At 37.9% G+C, this 22,309-nt stretch overlaps 2 protein-coding genes and 1 pseudogene across 3 annotated transcripts in view; 1 reads left to right on the top strand and 2 right to left on the bottom strand.

Annotated features, from left to right (window-relative positions):
- OPN1SW (opsin 1, short wave sensitive) overlaps positions 1-4,173 on the top strand; it is a 7,033-nt gene extending 2,860 nt beyond the window's left edge. The window contains exon 5 of the mRNA XM_011357263.2: positions 1,373-4,173. Coding sequence (XP_011355565.1) covers positions 1,373-1,492 — 120 coding nt within the window. The 3' untranslated portion in view covers positions 1,493-4,173. The remainder of the gene's footprint in view (positions 1-1,372) is intronic.
- CALU (calumenin) overlaps positions 2,783-22,309 on the bottom strand; it is a 25,791-nt gene continuing 6,264 nt past the window's right edge. The window contains exons 2-7 of one of the 2 annotated variants that reach the window (XM_011357192.2): positions 18,429-18,661; positions 13,999-14,192; positions 10,797-10,963; positions 10,023-10,083; positions 6,228-6,427; positions 2,783-4,930 (exon numbers count right to left, since the gene is read on the bottom strand). In XM_011357192.2, coding sequence (XP_011355494.1) covers positions 4,826-4,930; positions 6,228-6,427; positions 10,023-10,083; positions 10,797-10,963; positions 13,999-14,192; positions 18,429-18,649 — 948 coding nt within the window. In that variant the 5' untranslated portion in view covers positions 18,650-18,661 and the 3' untranslated portion in view covers positions 2,783-4,825. Of the gene's footprint in view, positions 4,931-6,227; positions 6,428-10,022; positions 10,084-10,796; positions 10,964-13,998; positions 14,193-14,265; positions 14,460-18,428; positions 18,662-22,309 lie in introns of both variants that reach the window. The other variant, XM_011357190.2, reaches the window with a different exon arrangement.
- LOC111738021 lies at positions 11,972-12,090 on the bottom strand (annotated as a pseudogene).

Below are 22,309 nucleotides of genomic sequence, written 5' to 3'. Positions count from 1 at the left end.
GAGGGACTAGACCAGAAACTGGGGCAGAAGAGAGGCAATTGGAGCAGATGCCCCTTAGTAGAAAAGCATCCAGGGATTTGAGTTGGGGGCCAGGAGGAGGATGTGATGTTTTCTCTGTGCTCTGCCCAGGTTGCAGCCCAGCAGCAGGAGTCAGCTTCAACCCAGAAGGCTGAGAGGGAGGTGAGCCGCATGGTGGTGGTGATGGTGGGATCCTTTTGTCTCTGTTATGTGCCCTATGCTGCCCTGGCCATGTATATGGTCAACAACCGTAACCACGGGCTGGACTTAAGGCTTGTCACCATTCCTGCCTTCTTCTCCAAAAGCGCTTGTGTCTACAATCCCATCATCTACTGCTTCATGAATAAGCAGGTAAAGCTATTTACATTCCTATGAGACCCTAGTCCTTAAGACCTGATTCTTCTCAGCAGTGACATTTTTGTAACTTAGAGCACTTTGGACTCTACTTAAAGGGTTAGGGGTGAACAAGGGAAGCCAAAAAGATCCTTGGTAGGCTAGGAAGCCCTTGGTAAGCAACAGGGAGGATGGTGTGGTCATTGAGACAGGTAATAGAACTCAGGGAAGACAGAACTTGAGCCATAAAAATAGAGTTGCTTCAAAGGGCAGAATGACAAATGAAAAGGTTTTGTTTTGTTGAAAAACTGACAGATCGATAGTTCCCCTACATCTAATCCTTCCAATTCAAGAGTTCTTAATCCTTTTCCATCCAACTTCCAGCCTGCAGGAGCATATGTGAAGCACAGAAACCACAACACATGCACAAATCTCTAAACAGCTTATCATCTGGAGTTACCAGGTGGCCTCCTATCCCAAATCCTGACTCTGAGCTAAAAATAACCCCAAACTCAGATGTGTCTAGGAGAGTTCCTGTCATGTAGGGCCAACATTCTGCTTGGAGAATTAATAAGTTATTTTGTTTCTTCAATCCCAGAGATGGAGTCAAGAGGAATGTGAAATCTCCTGGAATGGAAACGGAACTGACGGTCCTTTCCATGCTGGGAGCAGCACCTTCCTGGAATGGGGGTGGGTGGGCGGGCAGGCCTGCTCTGAGGCTGCTTTTGACAGTCCTCCTATGAGGCAGTCTATGTTTGTGAGGTTTCCCAACAGTGCAGCCTCCAAGTTAGCCAGAATGTATAGGGATTATCATTGTAGACCAGGAGAAGCCCTAGACTGGAATCTAGCGCTCTCTCAAGATTAGGAAGATAAAACTCGAAACCACCTGAGATCCTGGGTATAAGGCATTGTTCGAGGCTTTGGAGATACAAAAGATCTTTTCCCCCCACAGTTCCGGATGTCATCTCCTTTGTACCGGTCTGCTAAGGGGGCCATCTCCAATTCTATCTTCTCCCTCCAGTTCCAGGCCTGCATCATGGAGCTGGTGTGTGGGAAGCCCATGACGGATGAGTCTGACATGTCCAGCTCCCAGAGAACGGAAGTTTCTACTCTCTCTTCCAGCCAAGTTGGCCCCAACTAAGATGCCATACTGGCCTATTTGCAGCAACTAGGATTTCACATTTAAGGAAATTTCTTTCTCTGCTAACAACACAGAAAACAAGTGGGAAGGGGAGTGATGGCAATTTGGGGAGTCAACTTTCTATTTTCCTATTATTACCTTCCTACCTATAAAGCTACTGTTCCAGCTGGGTCCACCTGAACACCCCATAACCCATTTCAACAGTCATCAGTTTCCACTTCTAAGTGGCACTATTCACAGCACTTGGAGAACCCATCTTTACATACCAGGTACTATAAAGGGGTATGGCTGAGTTGTCGGTGTATGAATAACAAGTATTTTCCTTTCAGTAACATTTTTTTTTCCTGCTGGGGATATTATGATATATTCTGAATTAGAATAAACTTAAGAAAACACCTTAGAAATAGGAGAGATATAAAGACAAATAAAACCTTTAGTAGGCCCTAAATATGAGTTTAAAATAATTTCTTTATGCTCTCTCTCCCAACAGTTGCTATAGCTTTGGCACGGGCAGCCATGTCCACAAGGCCCTGAGCCAGCATGAATCATTCCAGGTGTTTCCTCCCCCATCCCCCTATTAGGCAAACATATATATCTTTCTTAAGCTGTGTATTTACTTAACAGTTTAATTCCCTTCATGTTCTCAAAATTAAATTGCACATCTTAATACCATTTATTAACACTGAAGTGCTCAAAAACCTGTTTTATGTTATACTTTTTACTCTCCTTCTTCACCCCCTGAAAAAGAGGCTTTTTGACATAAAAATCAAGATAAATGTTGCGTGTACATTAAGGAGTGGCTTGTGTTTAGTATCGGATAATTATGAAATGAGCAGTTATATGGCCTATGGGAAGAGGGAAGGGTTATAGCTGTGATGAGGATGTTTAGATTTCAAGGAAGAAAAGAGTAACCAATCTGAGAGAAGGCTGCAACTTTCCTGGGTTGGGGCGGGGCTATGGTAAACCTTCTAAGAGAGCTCTTTTTTTGTGACATTTTGTAGCACCCATAATTCTAAGCAAGAGTTCCAATTCTTAAGAGAATAAAGGCCATACATACCGCACAACGAATGTAAACAGTTTTATTTAGAAACAGGTACCTGTTTGCATTATAGAATATAAAACTTGGTTTACACTCTATAAAAAATAATTGATATCCAAATTCAAGAGAGCTAGCGTTCACAGGACACACAATGTGGGTGTGCAGCTACTGTCCACCAGCCCCAAACTTGATTTAAACAAACAAAAAAAAGTAATAATAATACTCCATGGGGATCATTAGAGATTAGAGTACAATGCTTGCGGCTGAGCACCCAGTATCCAGAAGCCGCTGTCTTAGCAGATGAAGGTTTGCTTTCTAAGTGCATGACTTTAACATAAGGCCTGGGCTCTCCGCCCCTAGCGAGCTGCTAGGCTCTCCTGCCACAGTCGTGATGTGCTCTAAGCCAGGGTTAATGACATTATTAGTTATCTCTGGTCTTAATGATAAAAATGGGGAATCTGGAGGGCAGAGAATTTCCATTCCCCCTAAATTGGGGTTAAACTTAAAAGAGTGTATCCACTCTCAAGAGCTCAACGCAAAGGCTGGGGTGAAGTCACATGATACCTGGCCAAGTAACCCACCTCAACACAATCATGGAAGACCAAAGGATACACCTAGGTTCAGATTATAATAATCACCCAGCACCACCTGAATATTATCCAGAAAGATACATGAAGTAATAAAGGTTAAATATACATATATTTATCTTAGTAACCTGAGGGCTAAAAACTTGGAATACTATAAATTCTCTCAAAAGAGGTCCATCTGTATAAGAAAGGGACCGAAAAAGACAGAGTTCGTGTTATGTAAAACATGGGTAGTGAGCAAGGAACAGAGGACGGTTTCTTCAGCTCTTTCTGCAATGTCCTTCTCTGATAAGGATTGGCAATCTGTTGATCCAAGACAAACTCTTATTTTGGCAGGGGGAAGAGGGGGTGATGGGGGACTGGGAGGGACAGGTCAAAAGGATAAAGGGTGAGCAATGGTCCTCAAACTAAAGAGCACTCTCTGTAGGCCCTCTCATCTTTGAGTCTGAGCTCAAGCTCTCCAGCTGACACAGAAACAGGCCTGGCGGTTCAGTGGTTAGCATTCTGAGGTATGAGGATCCCTGGTGAATTCAGCAGCATGTGGTTTTTGGAAACTAGCCCACAAAATAAGAACACTGCAACCAAGCTCCCAACTAATACTGCATTTAACCACTGTCTGAAAAAGAAAGAAAAGAAAAAAAAAAATCCCCACTACACTGGGAGGTTCTAAGCTTTCACATAAAGTGGTGCAATGATCTTCTCTTTATTTTATCTTAGGGTTTCTTAAGAGAATCCTCATTCACTGATATTTCTCTTGTTAAAGGCACTTTCAATGACATGATTAGAAAGGAGTACGTTTTAACTGTGGTAAAAAAAAAATCCCTGGAAAAACCAGGGGAATGGGAGCTGCATGGGGCCCTTACAGTGATTCAATAGGCAAGACAGTCTTGAGCACCTGAACAGATGCACGTCCAGAAAAAGTGTGCCCTGAAAACACTTGTATTTTTCTTTTAGTTTTCCAGCTGTTTCTATATATAGCTCTGTAAAAAGATCACACTACTTGATTTTCAAGACACTGGCCTTAACTCTTCCTACCATAGCTGTGCTTGACAAAATCAGCAAACAGTCCTACAGGGAAGGGGGAAAAAAAGGATGAATGAAATGAAGTTGAGCCAAACTTTCTTACAGCACAGGGATCTGTCCTTGCCAGGATCAGTTGCTGGACCTGTAGCAACTGAATGGAATATATGGCTCCTACCACTGATGAAATATACTTTTCAACAGGCAAGATCAAGTGTTATCTCTCTAAATATAAATTGTGGGGTATATTTTTTCCTTTTTCTCTCTCCTGAACATTTCTTATTGATCTCAGGCTTTAAAAAAATTGGTTAAGTCATAATTATAAAAATTATATGGTAAGGGTTCAGAGAAGGTGAAGGGCTAATTTTTGCCTACGAGTTTAGGATCTTGAGCCTTCATATCATACTACCAACTAGAGAACAAATACAAAAATAAACACACCATGTTATACATAATACAAAGTGTAAATCTACAAACACAAGTGTACTAATTAGAGTTGTTCCTCAGAAGCACAGTCTTCCTCTAGTCCCTCAGAGAGGAGAAGGAATGGGGACGGGATGGTTTTCGTTACGCCTTCTCATGTCTTAAAAGTTTGTAATAACAGTCTCAGTAGCGCAAAAAATTTCATGTGAAACCAGAAGCTGTAAAAATAAATTACTTTTGAAGAAACATGGGTTCCTCCGCAGCTCAGAACTCATCATGTCGTACTAAGGCCTCACCAAAATCTGTGGCCTGGCTGCCCACAAATAAATCATACTTGTCAACAATCTCCTCCTTGGTAAGTTTGCCATCCTGAAATTAGAGAGAATAGAGAATTGAGGCAAAATATATTTCCTATTCCAAATTTAGAAACACTGCTATAGAACAGAGATTAGTCAAGGTTTAATATCCTAATTCTCAGTTAATTAAGTGAATTCAACACACGCACACAGAAGAAAATAGCAATTAATACCTTTTTCTTATCAAGAAAGTTAAAAGCGGAAGGATGGAAATAATATAGCTCAATACTATATAACTCAATGCTAAATAATAACTCAATGCTAGAGATACGGGTTTGTTTCTTGAGGAGGAAACACCTCCCTTTCGAGCAAAATATGGGACATCTCCTAGATACAGATGGGTAAAGCGATAGTCAAGAACTGGGTAAAATACTTCAGTGAGTCAAGTCATTGCCTAACAAGAACAACAAAATCTGCTAATATCAAGCATAGCCCTCACTTCCACCATGCCCTACCTACCAATCAGATTCCAGACACAACCAACCCAAATGAAGGCTCAGACACTCATTTCAAAAATTTTCTCGGCCAGATTCCCAACAGATGATATGAGCTTCCTTTTCTCAGATACCTCAGGACACAGCACCTGGCTACTGCAGTGACTGAGCCACTCAAAACAGACTGACCCTCAAAAAGTCTCAGTGATAAGAAACTGCTTTTGAAACTGAAGACTGGCCTAGATAAAAGAAATTGATAAAAAAAAAAGAAAAGATAAAAATCACCAAATTTAGACAGATTTGCAGCCTATTCTGAGCAAAGCATTCAAATCTTTGAAAAAAGTTACAGGGCTTAGGGTTAACACTACTCTTTCAATGAACTAAATGCCTCAGATAATTGATCAACGACAATTTTAGCAGGCTCCAGAGAAAAGTTTATTTATAACCTATTGTACAGGACTTAATTTTAAAAGCATATTTGATTTAAGAAAGAAATAACCAGCTTTGAGTAGGCAAAATGGGCCTGTACCAGGGAAAGGACAAAGGAAATAACAAAGAGAAAAAAAAAACAAAGAAAATTCCCTGGGGATCCAAACAGATGATGCATGCTGGGCATGGGCTACACACAGATAAAAATGGGGTCCTTTTCGGAAGCCTAAATTCCTCCAATGCTATGTACACTGGGCAAAGGGATTTCTAAAATGAGATCAGATAGCTAGCGCTGCCTTGTAAGTTTTCAACTGCCGACTTTAGGTCCACAGCAGACTTAGACTAATTAAGACCATAAATGCTTTACATACCTTAACAGGAATTTTGTAGGAAATCCCCTAGAAAGAGACCTCCATCACAGCTAGGTTGGAACCTCGGCAGACTTACCTTGTTCTGGTCTGACTCATAAATTAGGTGCCTGGCTTCTGCCTCTGCATGATCGTAGTCTGAGGGGAGGATCCAATCTTTGGTCTCTTCCTTGTCCATCTTCCCATCACGGTTCTTATCTCGAAATTCAACAAATTGTTCTCTCTCTGTCTTGACCCATTCTGGCTCATCAGCATTTCCATCATGGCTGTACATGTCACCTGTATGCACAGACATACATAGAAAAGATGGGTTTGCCTTTTCCCAAAGACCGCCTCATGCTAATCTGGCCTAATCCTCCTTCCTCATCCGTTTGGAACCCAACAGCAGTTTCAAGGGTATCTTAGGTCAGGGAGACCTTAGAAAGCAATGTATTTTCCTGAAACTTAATTATTGATCTTGCAACAAGAATATTTCCAGCTGATTTGAGTGATATGAGGGCAGAGTGCTTATCTCTTAAAAAAATGCAGAAATAAAGGGAGATGACTAGCACCAAGTATGATAAAGACTTTTATAAGATAGTTATTCCCTACATTCCATTGGTTTCAAAAAGGTGGTGTTCTAAATTCTCAAGGAAACTTCGGAAGTGTATGTTATAAGCCAAAACTGTCTACCAACCACTTACTTAAGTATATTTTAAAATCTAACTAAAAATTATGGGAATTTTCTTACATAGTCTTAATCCCATTATCATTTTACAAATCGACTTTTTTGGTATTATTTATTATCCAGTCCAAAAATTTCCTATTTTCTAAAGTTAGTTAAAGTAGATGAATGATGGTGGGTAAGAAGTTGTTATAGTATTTAAATTTTATGAGATTTGTAAGAGTTAAGGTACTTTAAAGTGTCAACATTTACACAGAAATTATTTTATACAACTGTTTAAACTTCTAAATAGTTCAGATTCCACCTTTAAAATGTGTAAGGGAATACTGTGGTCAAAATTCTTTTAGGAATTATGTGAGTGAAAAAGCTTAGATTCCTGAGTTATACTACACCTAAGTAAGTGTAGGTACATTTTGTGTAAAATATGGAAACACATCTAATATAAATCTAAATAGTTTGTAGGAGTTCTAAGCAAAGGTAGATATTCAGTTGTGATAAAGTTAATTTGTATGTCTGGAACCACAAAATGAAGGGCACCTCAGTGGCCCACCCAGGCCACAAATCTAAGCCTAAATCAGCCTACACTTGTAAGAAAGGCCTCACTGCCAAGTAATCTTACACCAATCACAATCCTCCAGCTTGACTCTAAAAAACAGGACCTGCTAACCTTGGAAAGAACCCCCTGCCTCCTAGCCAAACCTGCTCTTTCTATGTTGCCTCTTCTAATGCTCTATAAAACTCGCTCTTGCCCAAAATCCCTTGGGAAGAATACTTACTCTTGAGGCACTGTACTCCCCCAATACATGGATTATTACTTTGTAACATCAAGCCTGTTACTAAATTATATTCTTTTTGTCACTTGACAGTTGGGACTGTCATTTTCCTGAATTTGAGGGTTAAAAGTAGAACTATTCCTTTTGCCTTAAACTTAAAGGAGGAGTTCCTCAGAGTAGAATTTGCCATTTTTCCCCCCCAGGACACGGCACATTTGAAAAATGTAATATTTGTATGAACCACTGGGCCAGTGCCCTGCCCTAGCTGTCCTGAGGGTCGAGGAGACAGTATACAGACTGGGAAGTTGTGAATTAGAGAGTGAGTGAATACGTGTGTGCTTAAAAGACATGCTTTTAACAGAAGCTAGAATATACAACCCAATGTAAGTGTATTTTGAAGCTAGGTGAGTAGAGAAGATAGTTAAGAACAATACTATTTAATTTTCTGTTTTAAAAGGATTCACTCTATATAGTGCTGTTAAGGAATTATTAATTTTTTTGAGATTATTTTTTTAAAGTTTTCAGAGATACACATATATCTTAAGAGATACATAATCAAATGTTTACAGATGAAATAAGGTGATTAATGGGATTTATTTCAAAATAATAAAGGCAGTAAGGAAGTGGTATGTTCAAAAGGACTGGCCATGTGCTGATGATGGCTGTTGGAATTGGGCATAGGGACAAAATTCTACCTAATTTTGTGTACATTTGCAATGCCCCATAATAAACTTAAAAAATAAAAAAAAAATCAACAGTATAAGTCTGGGGACTCCTTATTAATGCTAAATTTAAGAGACAAAGACCATTTATTTCTTTTGGATCTCACTCCTCAATAGGACATAAATTAGCACACCCCTAGAAACTGAAAGATATTGGGAGACTTTTAGCTTTACAAAGCACAACATCTGGGTATAAAAGTGTTTGCATTAGTTGATTTGTGAAAGTAAACACTACATACACAGGTGTAGTGTTTAAAGGAGTTCAAATGAGTCCCTCTGTTTTAGCAATGGTGATAAAATGGCAAAAGCCAAGAATGAAAGATAAAATATTTAAAAGTAGAAAAGTCAACTTTGAAATAGGCTCAGTAAATACACCCAGGCATTTACTTTCACTGTGCTGATGAACTACACATACACACATACACACACACTATCTTTTGGGGGGGAAAAATCCTATGTTTCATTGCTTACCTCTCTTTCTATAAAAACTCAAAGTACATCACTGAGTCAGGAAAAAAAAAGTTAAATTTTCAAGGAGTAATTCAACTGAAATAACTCTAGAAAATAAAGAGCGGGTATAATTAAACAAAATTTGAGTAAAGGAGTGACTTTTTCAATGCAGCCTCAGTGACAGATGATGGAGGTAGGGTTTAAGTCTCCCTTTCATGCTTAAAATAAACATTTCAGGTAAAAATCAGACGACTGAAAATAAACTGGCTTATGAAAAACAAGACCAGTGGTTTACAAGAATGAAGTTACTATGAGTAAATATAAGAACGTGAAATATAAAATTATCTAGTATCTTTCAAAAGAGAATGACAGTTGTAACAAAGACATTCATAACCTCTTTAACTTATTTTCCTTTCCATCATAGTAACTGTGAAACAATTTGCTCAACTACTTGGTAAGAGAAGTGTCTCCTTTTTTAAGGCAATGGAGAAATCATGAAATTTCTTGACAGAAATTAGTCTTGGAGGTGTAGCATTTCCTGGCCACCCCATCCCCCACAATTTTTTAAACAGACAACCACAAGGAAAAGTAGCAGAAAGAAGACTTAAAAAAAAACTAGTCAGAGAACCTAGACAGAAAACAGGAATAGAACACAATGAAATGAACAGACATTAAGAGGAAATCGGCAATCCTGGTTGCTTATTCAAACCCACCTGTCTCTTATTCTATTCCCTATCTTCTCCTGGGTTTCCTAATGCCAGTCTAGGCTCCCTGCAATTCTTTACTTTCAATTCCATAGGGGATCCAGGATGCACTGTATCAGTGCTGTCCAGTATAGGAGCCAGTGGCCACATGTGGCTATTGAAGACCTGAAATATGGCTGGTCCAAATACAGATGTGCTATAAGTATAAAATATACCTTTAAAGACTTAATCTGAAAAACAAAAACATTTAATAATGTGTAATGATAATGTTGAAATTATAGTATAGCATAGATTAAGTTAAATAAAATACTTTACTGAAATTAATATCATCTTTTTTTTTGACGTGGCTATGCAAAAGTTAAAATTACATATACGGCTCACATTTACATTTTGACTGGACAGTGCTGCTACAGATACTTTATCACAACCCACTATTCCTCACACTGGTCTGGCTTAATGATGTGCTAACAGGTGATCCATGAGGGAAATTGTTTCTATGGGTAAACACATATTCCAAAGCTTCTTGGCCTCTTCTAAGAAAAAGGCTGGAAGCAAACTTACCAATATACTCTTCTAGATCAATGAAACCATCAGCATTCTTATCTATATCCTCCATTGTTTCCTAGACAGAAGAATGAAAGTTAGTACCTGGATGAATTAGTTTTGACAATTATTCATCATTCATTAAAATACACAAACACACATACATTTGTGTAGGTATGGTTAAACCAGAAGAGTTGAAAAATGGTAAATTATCTCAATGGTAAATTATCTCAATGGTAAATTATCTCAATGTTTATGCCTCAATCAAAAATAACTATGAGTCTTCTTGGAGGAACATTGGCACTGCTTAATAATGAACTACTCACCAAGCCCACAATTATCTGGTAGTCCTAGTCATGCTGAAGTCATACTAACAGGAGATGTGACCAGCAACCAGTGAGTATGTCGATAGCTATAAGTCCATGTTTTATTGGTAACTGCCTTCTATGAGAATTCTTCAGTATCACTGTTATTATTCAGTATCTGATTACTGGTCATGAGATATTTTTAAAAACAGGATTTTCTCTCAGGCTTACAAAATGAAGCCACCAATGAGATGGCAAAATACATATATGATGGCAAGTATTATCATACTAAACAGAAAGCCTAACATACCTAAGATAAATGAGTTGATCAAAGTCACAGAAAAAGAGTGACAGATTGCACTCAACCTGGCCAGCACCTGTACAGCAAGTCAATCTCCACATATAGAGGAACTGCTAATGAGGAAAGACAGCGTAAGCAACAAAAGGAGAAACTAAATTTCTGTTGAGAATCCTTTCTCTTGCTAACCTGTACTACTATATCTTTCATGTAGTCATATTCTTCAGGGTGCAGGAAAGCTGTGAATTCTTCCTTTGTGGCAATGAGGTCACCATCCTTGTCTGCCATTTTAAACCTCCGCTCATCTCTAACCATCATCTGTTTGTAGTTAAATCCATCATCTGGGTCTGGGTCATCTAGAAAACAAAATTTTAGGTTAAACTTTAAAAGCCTGAAGAAAACATGAAAATGTGTGGGTTGGGTAATCAATTTGCAAGATAGATAAACCAAGCAATGAAGAAATAACTTGATTACACAGGTAAAATTACAGCAGTACAGAAATCCCATTTTGGTAATCAAATACCTCAAAGTCAGGTCAAAGTTGAATGTAAATGTTTGCCATTCAACATGGAACTCAAGCTCCTGGATAATGTAATCCATTGTGTAATACTTCACTGTTATCGGTGTTAAAGCTGTTTGAAGGCCCAAGTTTTCTAGTTGTATCTGAGGGGCAGTGGTAGTTCTGAAGTCGTACTGTCTGAGTTTGAATCCAAACTACCACTTTCTAGCTGTGTAACTTTGGGCAAGTACTTCATCTGTAAAATGGAGATGATAATGGTGCCTGCCTCACAGGACTGTTATGAGGTTTACATGAGCAGATAAATCTAAGTTAAGTACTTAGAAGAATGCCTGGCATGTTGTTGGCTTTCAATGATAGCTATTGCTATTTTTATTAAACATTAGGCTCCCGTTAAGCTAGACATCAAAGGCCTTCTATCCCATTACAGGCCACTTGAATTCAAGCAACAGAACATCACTGCTTTTAAAAACATCGCACTAAAGGTAAGGCATGACTGTTCCTGCAACATATTGACCAAATAAAAAAAAAAAAGATATGGTACTCGTTTTATAAAAAGACCCACAGGGCCTCTTTAATAACATCACACTGCTGACTTTTGACACTGTAGTTCAATCTTTCCATACTTAAAGCACAGTTAAAAAAAAAAAAAAAGACTTGCTATTTTGAGAGTTGAGCCGCTTGAAGCTTCATTCTTTGTTGAGTGTCAAAATTCAGTAAAAACAGCTTATTGAACTATGAGGCTTTGGGAATCCTATATGTGTTTACTCAAAGCCATAGTTGAAGATGGAGAATTTAAGGAAAATTTTACTTTCTCAGATACTAAGTTATCTCTTCTTCTTTTTTTAAACACCAACACCTGGTCTTCCTAGGTGGTCTCCCATCCAAGTACTAACCAGGCCCGACCCTGCTTAGCTTCCGAGATCAGACGAGATTGGGCATATTCAGGGTGGCATGGCCACAGACAAGTTATCTTTTCTAAACAAATAATGTTTCAGTACCAACTATGTAACAGATACAAGAAAGATAACAGAAGACAACATATACAGTAAGACTAGATTCTGAGCTAAGAGCTCTTCTTTCTTCCTTAGAATAAAACATAGTAACTGAAATCAAGGAGCCTGATAACATTCACAACAAGGAAGACAAACTTTATTTTCAGTGGCTAAACTCATGTGCCTATCATCACTGCTTGGAGTGCTGTATCTATCTTAAGCACCAGTTTACTGCACTAGCCAGCCTACACGCAGTTTTGGGGAGGCTCTTGATCTAGTTTTGGTAAAGGCATGATGGATCTTTGTTTTTCATCTTTTACTTGTGGCAGACAATGTTACCAGTCCTTTTGTGGAAAACAGATTATGACAGATTTTAATTAAAAGCTAGATGACTTATATCTTAACTCTAAATTGAGTCAAGAATACAGTCACAAAAAAAACCCACAGCACTTTTATAAGACAACTGTTTATCCTCTGGGCACTGTCCACCCGCATGCCTCCAGGGAAAGATGCCTTATAAAGACATTACTTCTCTGGCCAGTGCTTCATCTTATGCAGAGTCTCAGTCAATAGAAATACCCATTACATTGAATCATTTGCCTAGTCAGGCAAAGAGCTCTCAACAAATTTTTATGCACATAATCATACAAAGAGTTGAAGATTAATTCTGAGCAGCAAATGAGTGCCTAGTTCTGAGCTGAGATTTATTAACAAATCATCCTGTTTAGATCACCAATAGTTTACCCTTTACTTTTTTATTTATAATTAATTCCAAATAAATCAGGAGGGTGTTGGGTTCTAGCCAGAGAGGAGGAAGCACAAATGCCTCTCCATCTGCACTGAATTTTTAATACACATGCTCTTAATTGGGTGAAGGATATGTTTGGTTCTTGGCTAGGTGTCAAGCTTGGAGAGAGACGGCCACTCTAGCCTGATGAATGAGAACAAGCCCAACACAGAAATAAGTCTCTTCACTAGAAATGCATTTGGTCCTATAATTAACACGGACAGCTGGCTACCTAGTGGGGGACACAGACATTATGTACTCACTGCCTGTTAGTCAGTGGTGGAAAACGCCTGCTTTAGCTCAGAAATTTGCCTAATCTCCGGGATAAAATACAAGAAGTAACATGTATACATTCTTGTCCCAAATTTGTGACCATGTGCAATGGAGGAATCTCACTAACAATAACAGCTTAAGTCATCGACTCAGTAAGATCGCCACCTAGAATTCAGCAGCAGGCAAGTGTAATAAAAGGAAATTACTAACAGGTGGCCCAAGCACACAAGCTACCAAATCAACAAAAAGCAGTCAGTCATATTTATTTGCCTTGAAGCATTTGCAAGCAGGCTGGTAAACTCATGTGCCAGAGAAAACAAATGGGAAATTTCATTTCCAAACTTCAGTAAGCAGACATACTGAAATAGTTAAATTCTGTCAAGGAGAGTTATATTTGACCTTTATTAAGGAAAGACTAATTTGCCTCCTATTCTCACCAATTATAAAGGAATCTAATTTGGTATGAATTTAAGGTCTAATATTTTAATGTGACCATGTCAAGAGAAATCTTAAAGCCTCTTGCTTTGCATTGTTGGAACAATGCAGCCTTTTAAAATAAGATCTCCAAAATGGTCTGAGGGGATGACGGAAAGAAAAATGGTCAAATATATCTGAAATGCTAAAGATATAGAAGATGCCAGACTTCTGAAAACCAAAACTAATTACCCCCCAACATACATATTTAAATTAATAAAATAAAGAGAAATCAGCTCAGCATTGAACTACTTCAGCAGTTTCTTCCTTTCCTTCACTGCGTGACCCATTTGTTTCTCTGACTCAAGACCATGGTCTCTGCCAGGCTGACATCTTGCCCCTTACCCAGGTAAGTGCCATAAGTCACGTTCCTGTACTCATCCCAGGAGATTAAGCCGTCTTGATTCATATCAAACTCCTGCCATTGGTTTTCAACATTGCCATATATGTATTTCTTCTGGGCGTGCTTAATCCAGGATTTCAGCTCCCCCTCCGTCACAAACCCATCTTTATCCGCGTCTATTTTATCTACAATCACTCTACAAGACAAAACAGTTACGTTTCAAGGTGCCGGCTCCACAAGGCTTTTTCCCCCAGATAGTAGGGACCTACCTAAAACGTAGCCGTAGGTGGCATTTTTATACTCCTCCCAGGAAACGAGGCCGTCCTCATTGAGGTCATGCCCCTTCCACTGTCGCTCTACATCCTCGTAAATCCAGCGCTTTTGTGCAAATTTAATCCAGTCTTTGAGCTCATCCACAGTGACAAACCCGTCCTTGTCGCCATCTATTTTACTTACAATCTTTCTGTAGAAAATGCAGAGAAATCCAGCAAGAAGTTAAAAGGACAAAAGGCTCTGGACTTATTTAGCCAGGTGTGTGCTGTGATCATAGGTGTTGCTCAGGGTTAAAGCATGGAAATAAAAATTGTCTCCAAAACAAAACTGCCAGACAGGCAAATGAAAATCTTTCCCTTAAGTGGCCTGTTACTAGGCTGTAATGAGCCATTTGGATAAAGGCAAGCACAGTCCATGGCTGGTGTACCTGGGTTCAAAAGCAAACCCAACCAGTCTATTCCTTTAGAGGTAGGTTTCAGCCAACGGTCAACATTCAGGAGTGAATAGCCATTCCTATCTGGCTCTCTATCTTTGTAACAAACATGCAAATCTTTTCATTTTTCTTTATTACTTTTGGGAGAATCTCAACTTCTTGGTAATAATCGCAACCACTGGCATTGTTTTCTAAAAATTCAAAAACTTAAACCAAGCTTAAAAAATTCAGCTGCTTTTTAAAAAAGATAACACTTTTGCTAAAAATATAAAGATATCAAAAATAGTTCCGAGATCAATTTATACCTTGTCAGATTAAAAAAAAAGAAAAACAGGTATGCAAAGACAGAAGAATGTTTATTCTAAAAAAAATGGCTAGCAGCTTATTATATACTATGTCAAACTGGATTTTTACATATAACCACAAACAGAGCTCCGAGGACATGATGTGAGAAGAATGTATATCCCTGATTATAAGAGTGTTAATAAGCTGAGAGGGTTACAAGTGCAGAAGATAAAGCAAAGCTGAAGAATCGATAAAGCTCGTCCTTCATTAACTTTTTTCTTCTAGATCTGTTATCTTAAGGATTTCAAAATATGTGCATATGAAAACTGTTTAAAGATGCAATCACCTACTCATCATAGAGGCAAATATATGTAAAGTCACACAAGTTAAGTGCCCCAGTTTGGAATAGGAATTTTAAATCAAAACTTCTAACAGAACTGAAATTGTGGCATACTCCTATGTTCTTTTAACTGCAGGACTGAAAAAGATTACTTGGTAGCAAATAATATCTTTTCCCAGTTTGTGTTCATTTCATGAATACACTGGAAAGTGATTAGAATCACAGAATATGAGCAACACCATGAAGAGATTCATCTTGATATTGGTGTTAGGCATAACTTAAAACCTATAATTAGCAAGCATTTTCCTTCAGAGAATGTGCAATCTTGTAGCTTCTGATCTAAAATGCTAATAGAACATATAGCAGTACGTCATCTTTTAAATATCCTCCTCTATCTAGATGAACATAAAACAAAAACTTTTTTGTAACTTTAACTCTGTAGAATTTTAATAGTATTCAAACAAATTAAGTTCTATCCATATTAAAAACTTCAAAATTTTCTATAATGGGATCCAGTTTACATCCAAATGTCAGTATTGGCTACCAACAGTGCCACAGTATCATTAAGAAAAAAAAGGCAAGGTATCAGAACCCCTCCCAGTCCCAAAAAAAGTTTTAGCAATTATAAATAGCTTAAAGAGAAAGATTACTTGGATTAAAAAAAAAAAAAAAAGGCATATGACTATTCAAGTTAGGTTTTCTCAGGGAAGTTGGCTGAACGCCATTCTATTTATTCCAACAGAAATATCCCAAACCATTTAATCCAGAGGCTGGCAACCTTTTCCTGAAAAGGGACAGATAGTAAGTACTTCTGACTTTATAGGCCGCATGTGTATTGTTGAATAATTTTTTAAAGCAACTATTTAAAAATATAAAAGCCATTCTTATTTTGCTGGCCACCTAGCCTATAGGCAGCTGTGAAAGTACACTGGAAGTGGACACATCCTGTCTATTTTAGGCATGAAGCTCTTTAAAAGCCTGTGTAAATTTATGAACTAAATGGTGTTAATATTCCTATGACATTAGAGAACCCCATAAATGTAGTTATGATGCCACTAAAAAAGCATCTATTCCAGGACAGACAGTGCACTCAGTGGATCTTATGTTATTTCTCCTAAGAGGTAACACATACCTCTACATTTCACAAAGCAAACCTTTCAGTTTTTTAAGAACCTGGGTCAATAAGTGGGCTCCAGTGGGGTTTGTAATAGTCCTGAAATTTTCAGAATGCAAAATTTGATATATATTCATGTGTGCACTTTTCTGAAGAAGAGTCCTTAGCTTTCGTTAGACTTCCAAAGGGGCTGGGCCTGTGAAGCGCCCCCCAGTTCCATCCCGCCCGCCCCCCCAAAATGATGAACTGCTCTAGTTAATTTCTATAGCAAAGGTTTTTATATTAAAGACCACTACCCTCAAAACAAATAAATCCTTATCTGAAGGACACGTAAATGAAAATTAAATAGACTTCTTTGTGTGTAGGGGAGGTTGAGAATACACATGTAAGAAAAAAATATGTAAAATGTGGTAAAACAGTAAAAATTAGTTGCCTCCTAGAATAGATGGAGAAGAGGGGGAATCTGCTGTTCCCAACCTCTAGTGTACAGTCCTACTAAAACAACGTTTCACCTGGAATTTTTGCTTCCAACAATATGTCAGCTTATAAACTGGGGATATGTGTCATTATCTCTAAATTTGGGAGGAGAAAATGGTACTTGGTTCACTTACACATTCCATGGAAAACATGATTTTAACTATCTTATTCCAATCAAATATGGAGTTTGCTCATGTAATTTTTTGATATTTACTGATGACAAAAAGAAACGATTCTCTCTACTTAAAACTGGTAGCAGAGCTATTCCACTACCTGCACAAAGCCAGAACATTCTGACTAACACCAAACCCAAGGGCCCTTCATTATTTAAGAGATTATTGCAAAGAGATATGCGTAGACTAAAATGTGAGTTGGACGTGGACGTTATTCATAGGCAAGACATGAAGCCAGAGAACATCCTCATGCAGCTCTATTTTCAGCACGGAATGTTAGGAGTTATAAGATTAAAATTAAAAGCAAGCATGGTCTCTCTAAGTTAGAAAAGCAACCTAACAAAAGACTGACTCTTTAATATACTTGTTTTCTCCATCTACTTTCAAATGTTTTAGGACAGTTTCTCATTCTACACAGCAAAATCTTTTGTCAGTGTTTAAGAATAAAACATTGTACCCTTCAGTTAGCAGATAACTCAATGAAAGAAAACCCTCTAATGTCTTCTAATCATAGTACTATCCAAAACAGCAGAATATTTTTGGAAATTCCTATGTGGTACAACTTTCCAGACCAATCTCTTGAATATAGTCCAGAATGTTTCACCAACAGTGGTCACTGAGAAAACATTCACTAAATTAATCTTAAAAAGCAAGGCTGTGGAAGAGCCAAAAGACATTCTCAGATCCTCAGTGAGAAATAATCAGCTGGGACTCTACTAAAATGCTTTAGGTGAAAGACACCTGCTGAGAGCGCAACAGAACCTGACCATGGCCCAACTCGTACTCTAACATTAAGACCATAATTTTCATAATCTTCTGAAAGACAAGGTCGGTCTGTTTTTGTTTTTAATTAAGCAAATACCTGAGAATGAAAATGAAGAGGGTGAAGGACATTCTCAGAAATCATAAACTTTACAGAAATTTGTCCAGGGATCTAATTTGTAGTTTATTATCCAAAGACTTGGCTTTGGCAACAATAAATAGGTCACAAATAGTTTTTTAAAATTAAAAGAAGCCCCTCTTTTCCCTACCATGGAATGTTCCTTTGGGATCAAGATGATGCAGTTCAAGCTGGGTCCTTTAATATTTGGATATTAATATTTAATATTTCTAGGCAAAAATGACTTTGCTTTGTAGAATGAAATAAAAACTGTTGTTCAATAGAGAAATGTATGAAAGCAAGCACTTAATTTTAGTGGTAGCAATTCTGTGATTATTTTCAGAAGATGTAGTTCAATAGTTTTACTAGGTGACTGAGCCAGTAGAGAAAAAAAGAATAAGCTGATTTGTAAAGAATGTCATTACCCTAACTAGTCCCCTGAGAGTGGACACCTTACCCAAGCCTTTCCTTGCTTTCTTCTGGTGTCAGCTGATCAAAGGTCTTTGCTTCTTCAGCACCCAAGAAGGCATCATGGTCATAATCGAAACTCTCAGCATCGTTGTGAACCTTGTCGCTGAGCTGAGGCTCATGGTGCACACGGTCCTTTTTTTCTGTGGGCTTGCTCAAGGCAAAAGCAGTGCACAGGGACAGGCACATAAGAAACTGTCGCAGGTCCATGATAATCAGATCCTAAAGTTTAAGAGATGTAATTAATTCAGGAGGCAGTATGCTTATTAATTAAACAATTAATTAAAAGTTCATATCCAGTTAAATTTGATATTATCTATTATAAATTAATCCACAAAATAAGTTCAGTAGAATATCAGACTTTCTGGTTTTACGTTAAGAAATTTTCATCAATTTCCTTCATTTGATTGTAGGCTGACATGGAATTATAAACATCCACCTTGTAAGTAGTCTTCTTTTAAAAATTACCAAAGTAGAACTTTAATCCTTCTGCCCAAGTTGATAAGACTTAAAAGAGAAAGGACCAAGATTCAAATCCAGACCTACTGACTCCAAATACTCTTTGTACTACATCAGTGGACTGGTCTTCAAACCTGGCTGGTTATTACAATGACCTCGGAAGCTTTGAAAAAGTTTTCCCTATTGAATTAGAATCCCTGAAGTTGAATCCAGGCATTTGTAGTTTTAAATGCTATCCAGGTGATTCTCATGATCATCAGATTAGGAGCAAATAAAATATTTAAGTGGTGTCCTTGGCCTATAGCACCCAGCCATCTCCCACATTCAGGCTCAATCTTAAATCACCTTCAAAGATCAAACCATTCACATGGTACAGTGATGAATAACAACTGCTTTATCACTCCATATACTGTGTCTCCCAAGCTTTTCCAGGTGTAAGGACCACCTGGAATACTGTTCAAAGTACAGTTTCCCAGGCCCTACTCTGTACCTTCAGAATCACTGCAGTCACAGGTGATCCTAATGAACAAGCACAAGGCTGGAACACTTTTATCAAAAAATGTGACCAAAAAACTGCAGAGAAAAAAAAATTGCAGAGACGCTTCGGGATAGAGCCTGTTTGGCACACTCTACAGATACCCCATGGTACTGTCCACAGAGGTTAAGTAAGGTCTTTAGAGAAAAAACTGTAAAATTAAAGATCCAGGGTCAAGATTTCCTCAGGCTTTCATATTTTAACTAATCCTTCAGTAGAACATGAATTCGGAATGCTTCCCCCCACCGCCACCCCCCACCCCGAGATGAGAGTAAGTTTTTGCCAAGTATCTCTTGCTCATTTCCCTTTATGACCAATGGCTCCCTTTCTCGATAGGTGGTTATTAGGCATGAGGCTTGTTGTGGGTGAACTGCATCCCCCGAAAAGAAATGCTGAAGTCCTAACCCCTGGTACCTGTGAATATGACTTATTTGGAAATAGGATCTTCGCAGAAGCAATCAAGTTAAAATGAGGTCATACTTGATTAAGGTGGGCTCTAATCCAATGACTGATGTCCTTATAAATGGATGGAAATTTGGACAAAGACACACAGATAAGAGAATGCCATATTATGAAAAGAAGCAGATTGGAGTGATGCACCTGCAAATCAAGGAACCAGAAACTAGGAAGAGGGAAGAAAGGATCCTTCCCTAGAGCCTTTAGAGTATGGCTCTGCCAACACCTTGACTTCTAGCTTCTAGCCTCTAGAACTTGAGAAAATAAATTTCTGACCTTTTAAGCCACCCAGTTTGTGGTCATTTGTTACAGCAGCTCTAGGAAACTAACGCAAGGTTACAGTACAGGGGAACACTGAATCATATGAAAGTTAAAAGCATTACTTGTCCTAATCTGCAGATTAAACCAGCCACAGACTTCACCTTCCTCAGGATGTCACTAGTGGAACAATCTAGTCTAAGGGCTCACATCTTATATGTAAATATTTTTTAATATAAAAACTTTTTCAGCATAGCTTCTATCTCAGTGGTTCTCAATTCAGACTGCACCCTCGAATCACCTGGACAGTTTTTAGAAAATATGACTACTACATCCCACCTCTATTAATATTTTTAAAAGACAGCCAGGTTAAGAACCACTGTTCTAACCAAACTTTCAAACAGCCATAATAATATCTTAAGAAATTTGACCTGAAATCATACTTAATATGAAGAAACTGCATAAATCTGATTCTGCCTCAAAATTTGGGAACTAGAATGAAGAGAGTGAATTGTGCCAGGGGATAAGGAAATTAAATATGCTAATAGGCTAGACAAACTTCAATGTATCCACCTTTCTTATGACCCCCAAATAGTAGCTAAAGTTACACTGTATTACCTTGGATTTACAAAGACCTTTAGATTCAATGAGCTAATCAATGCTAAACAGTTAATGATGAGTATGTTATACAAGGACTCTTTAAAGGTAGAAAGAAAGAAAACTGAGTAACGTAGTGAAGGAGCTAACAGGAGGCAGTCCCTTCCCAAGGGCCCGCTCTCGGAAAAAAAAAAAAAAAGTACTCTCACTGGATGGTTGTTAAGACTAATGAAAACCCATGAGAGGAAGAAATGTGAAAGCAGACCTGAAGATCCTTAGAGAAAGGAGAAGATGCTACTTTTCCACCAGTGCTGGCACTCAGGTAAGCTTCTAAAAGTTTATGAACATTGTTTCATGCTATCTGATCAAAACACTCAAATTTGTATATAAAGATACTTGTATACAGATGTTCAATGATGACAGCTTATATTAAAACATGGAAAACAAAACAGATTAAGAAGTATAAATTGGTAGTTACAAAATAGTCATGGGAAAGTAAAGTACAAGGAATACAGTCAATATTATTGTAATAACTTGGTTTGCTGCCAAATGGGTAATAGACTTATCAGGGGTATTACTTATTAAGTTATGTATATCTAACCACTATGCTGTATACCTGAAATTAATAATATAATATTGAATGTCTACTGTAACCGGAAAAAAACTTTTAAAATTTTTTTAAGAAAGGAAAACTAAACCAGAGAACAAATATGCATTAAGTCTATATTATGGGACACTACAGAGGTTAAAAAGAATGAGGTAGCTCTATCTGCACTGAAACTGAGAACTCACCAAGATGTGTTAAGTGAACAAAAAAGCAAGTTGTAAACAGTGTCAAGATCTGATTTATGTAAAAAACAAAACCAAGCAGCCTCCCCAGGTTGTTTATAGTTGTATAAAACATATATGCACAAAAATGGTGCGGGAGAATAAACATCTATCTGTAAACAGTGGTAACCCCTACACTCAAGGAAAAGAGATGGGGTGGGGTGGTGAGGCTGGGGTGGAGTGAACTTTAATGTACTCTGTTGTGTTATCTATATTTTGTAAATGAACACACACTCACGTGTGTTGCCTTTTTATGTGTGCTACTTTTTAAACATTAATAACGCTCCAGCCTACCCCTCAATAATTCAACTGATCAACCAAATCAGTGGAACAACAAAGAGAAAATTAGAGATTTAGTCGCTCTCTTAAACATCAAAGTAAATATGCCTTTATTTTAGAGCAAAATGAAACTTCCATCTCAAACTACTAATAATTCTTTAGACAAATAAACCTCATCAGAGGCAAGGAAGGGATTATATGTTGTTGACATTTTGTGATACATCCAAACAATATCTATGTTACAGGTTCCCAGAATCAAGTAAAATCAAGATTTAACGCAACAGAGGAGTTTCCTTATACCTATTAATTAGGGGACTTCACATTTAGGAATTTTTTTTTTTTTTTTTTTTAACGCCTACAGCACCTGTTCTCCCATCCAAGTACTAACCAAGCCTGACCCTGCTTAGCTTCCGAGAACAGACAAGATAGGGCACGTTCAGGGTGGCATGGCTGTAGAC

The sequence above is a fragment of the Pteropus vampyrus genome, unplaced genomic scaffold (assembly GCF_000151845.1).
Source record: "Pteropus vampyrus isolate Shadow unplaced genomic scaffold, Pvam_2.0 Scaffold33, whole genome shotgun sequence".
NCBI lineage: Eukaryota > Metazoa > Chordata > Mammalia > Chiroptera > Pteropodidae > Pteropus > Pteropus vampyrus.
This window is presented reverse-complemented; position numbering and strand designations above follow the sequence as displayed.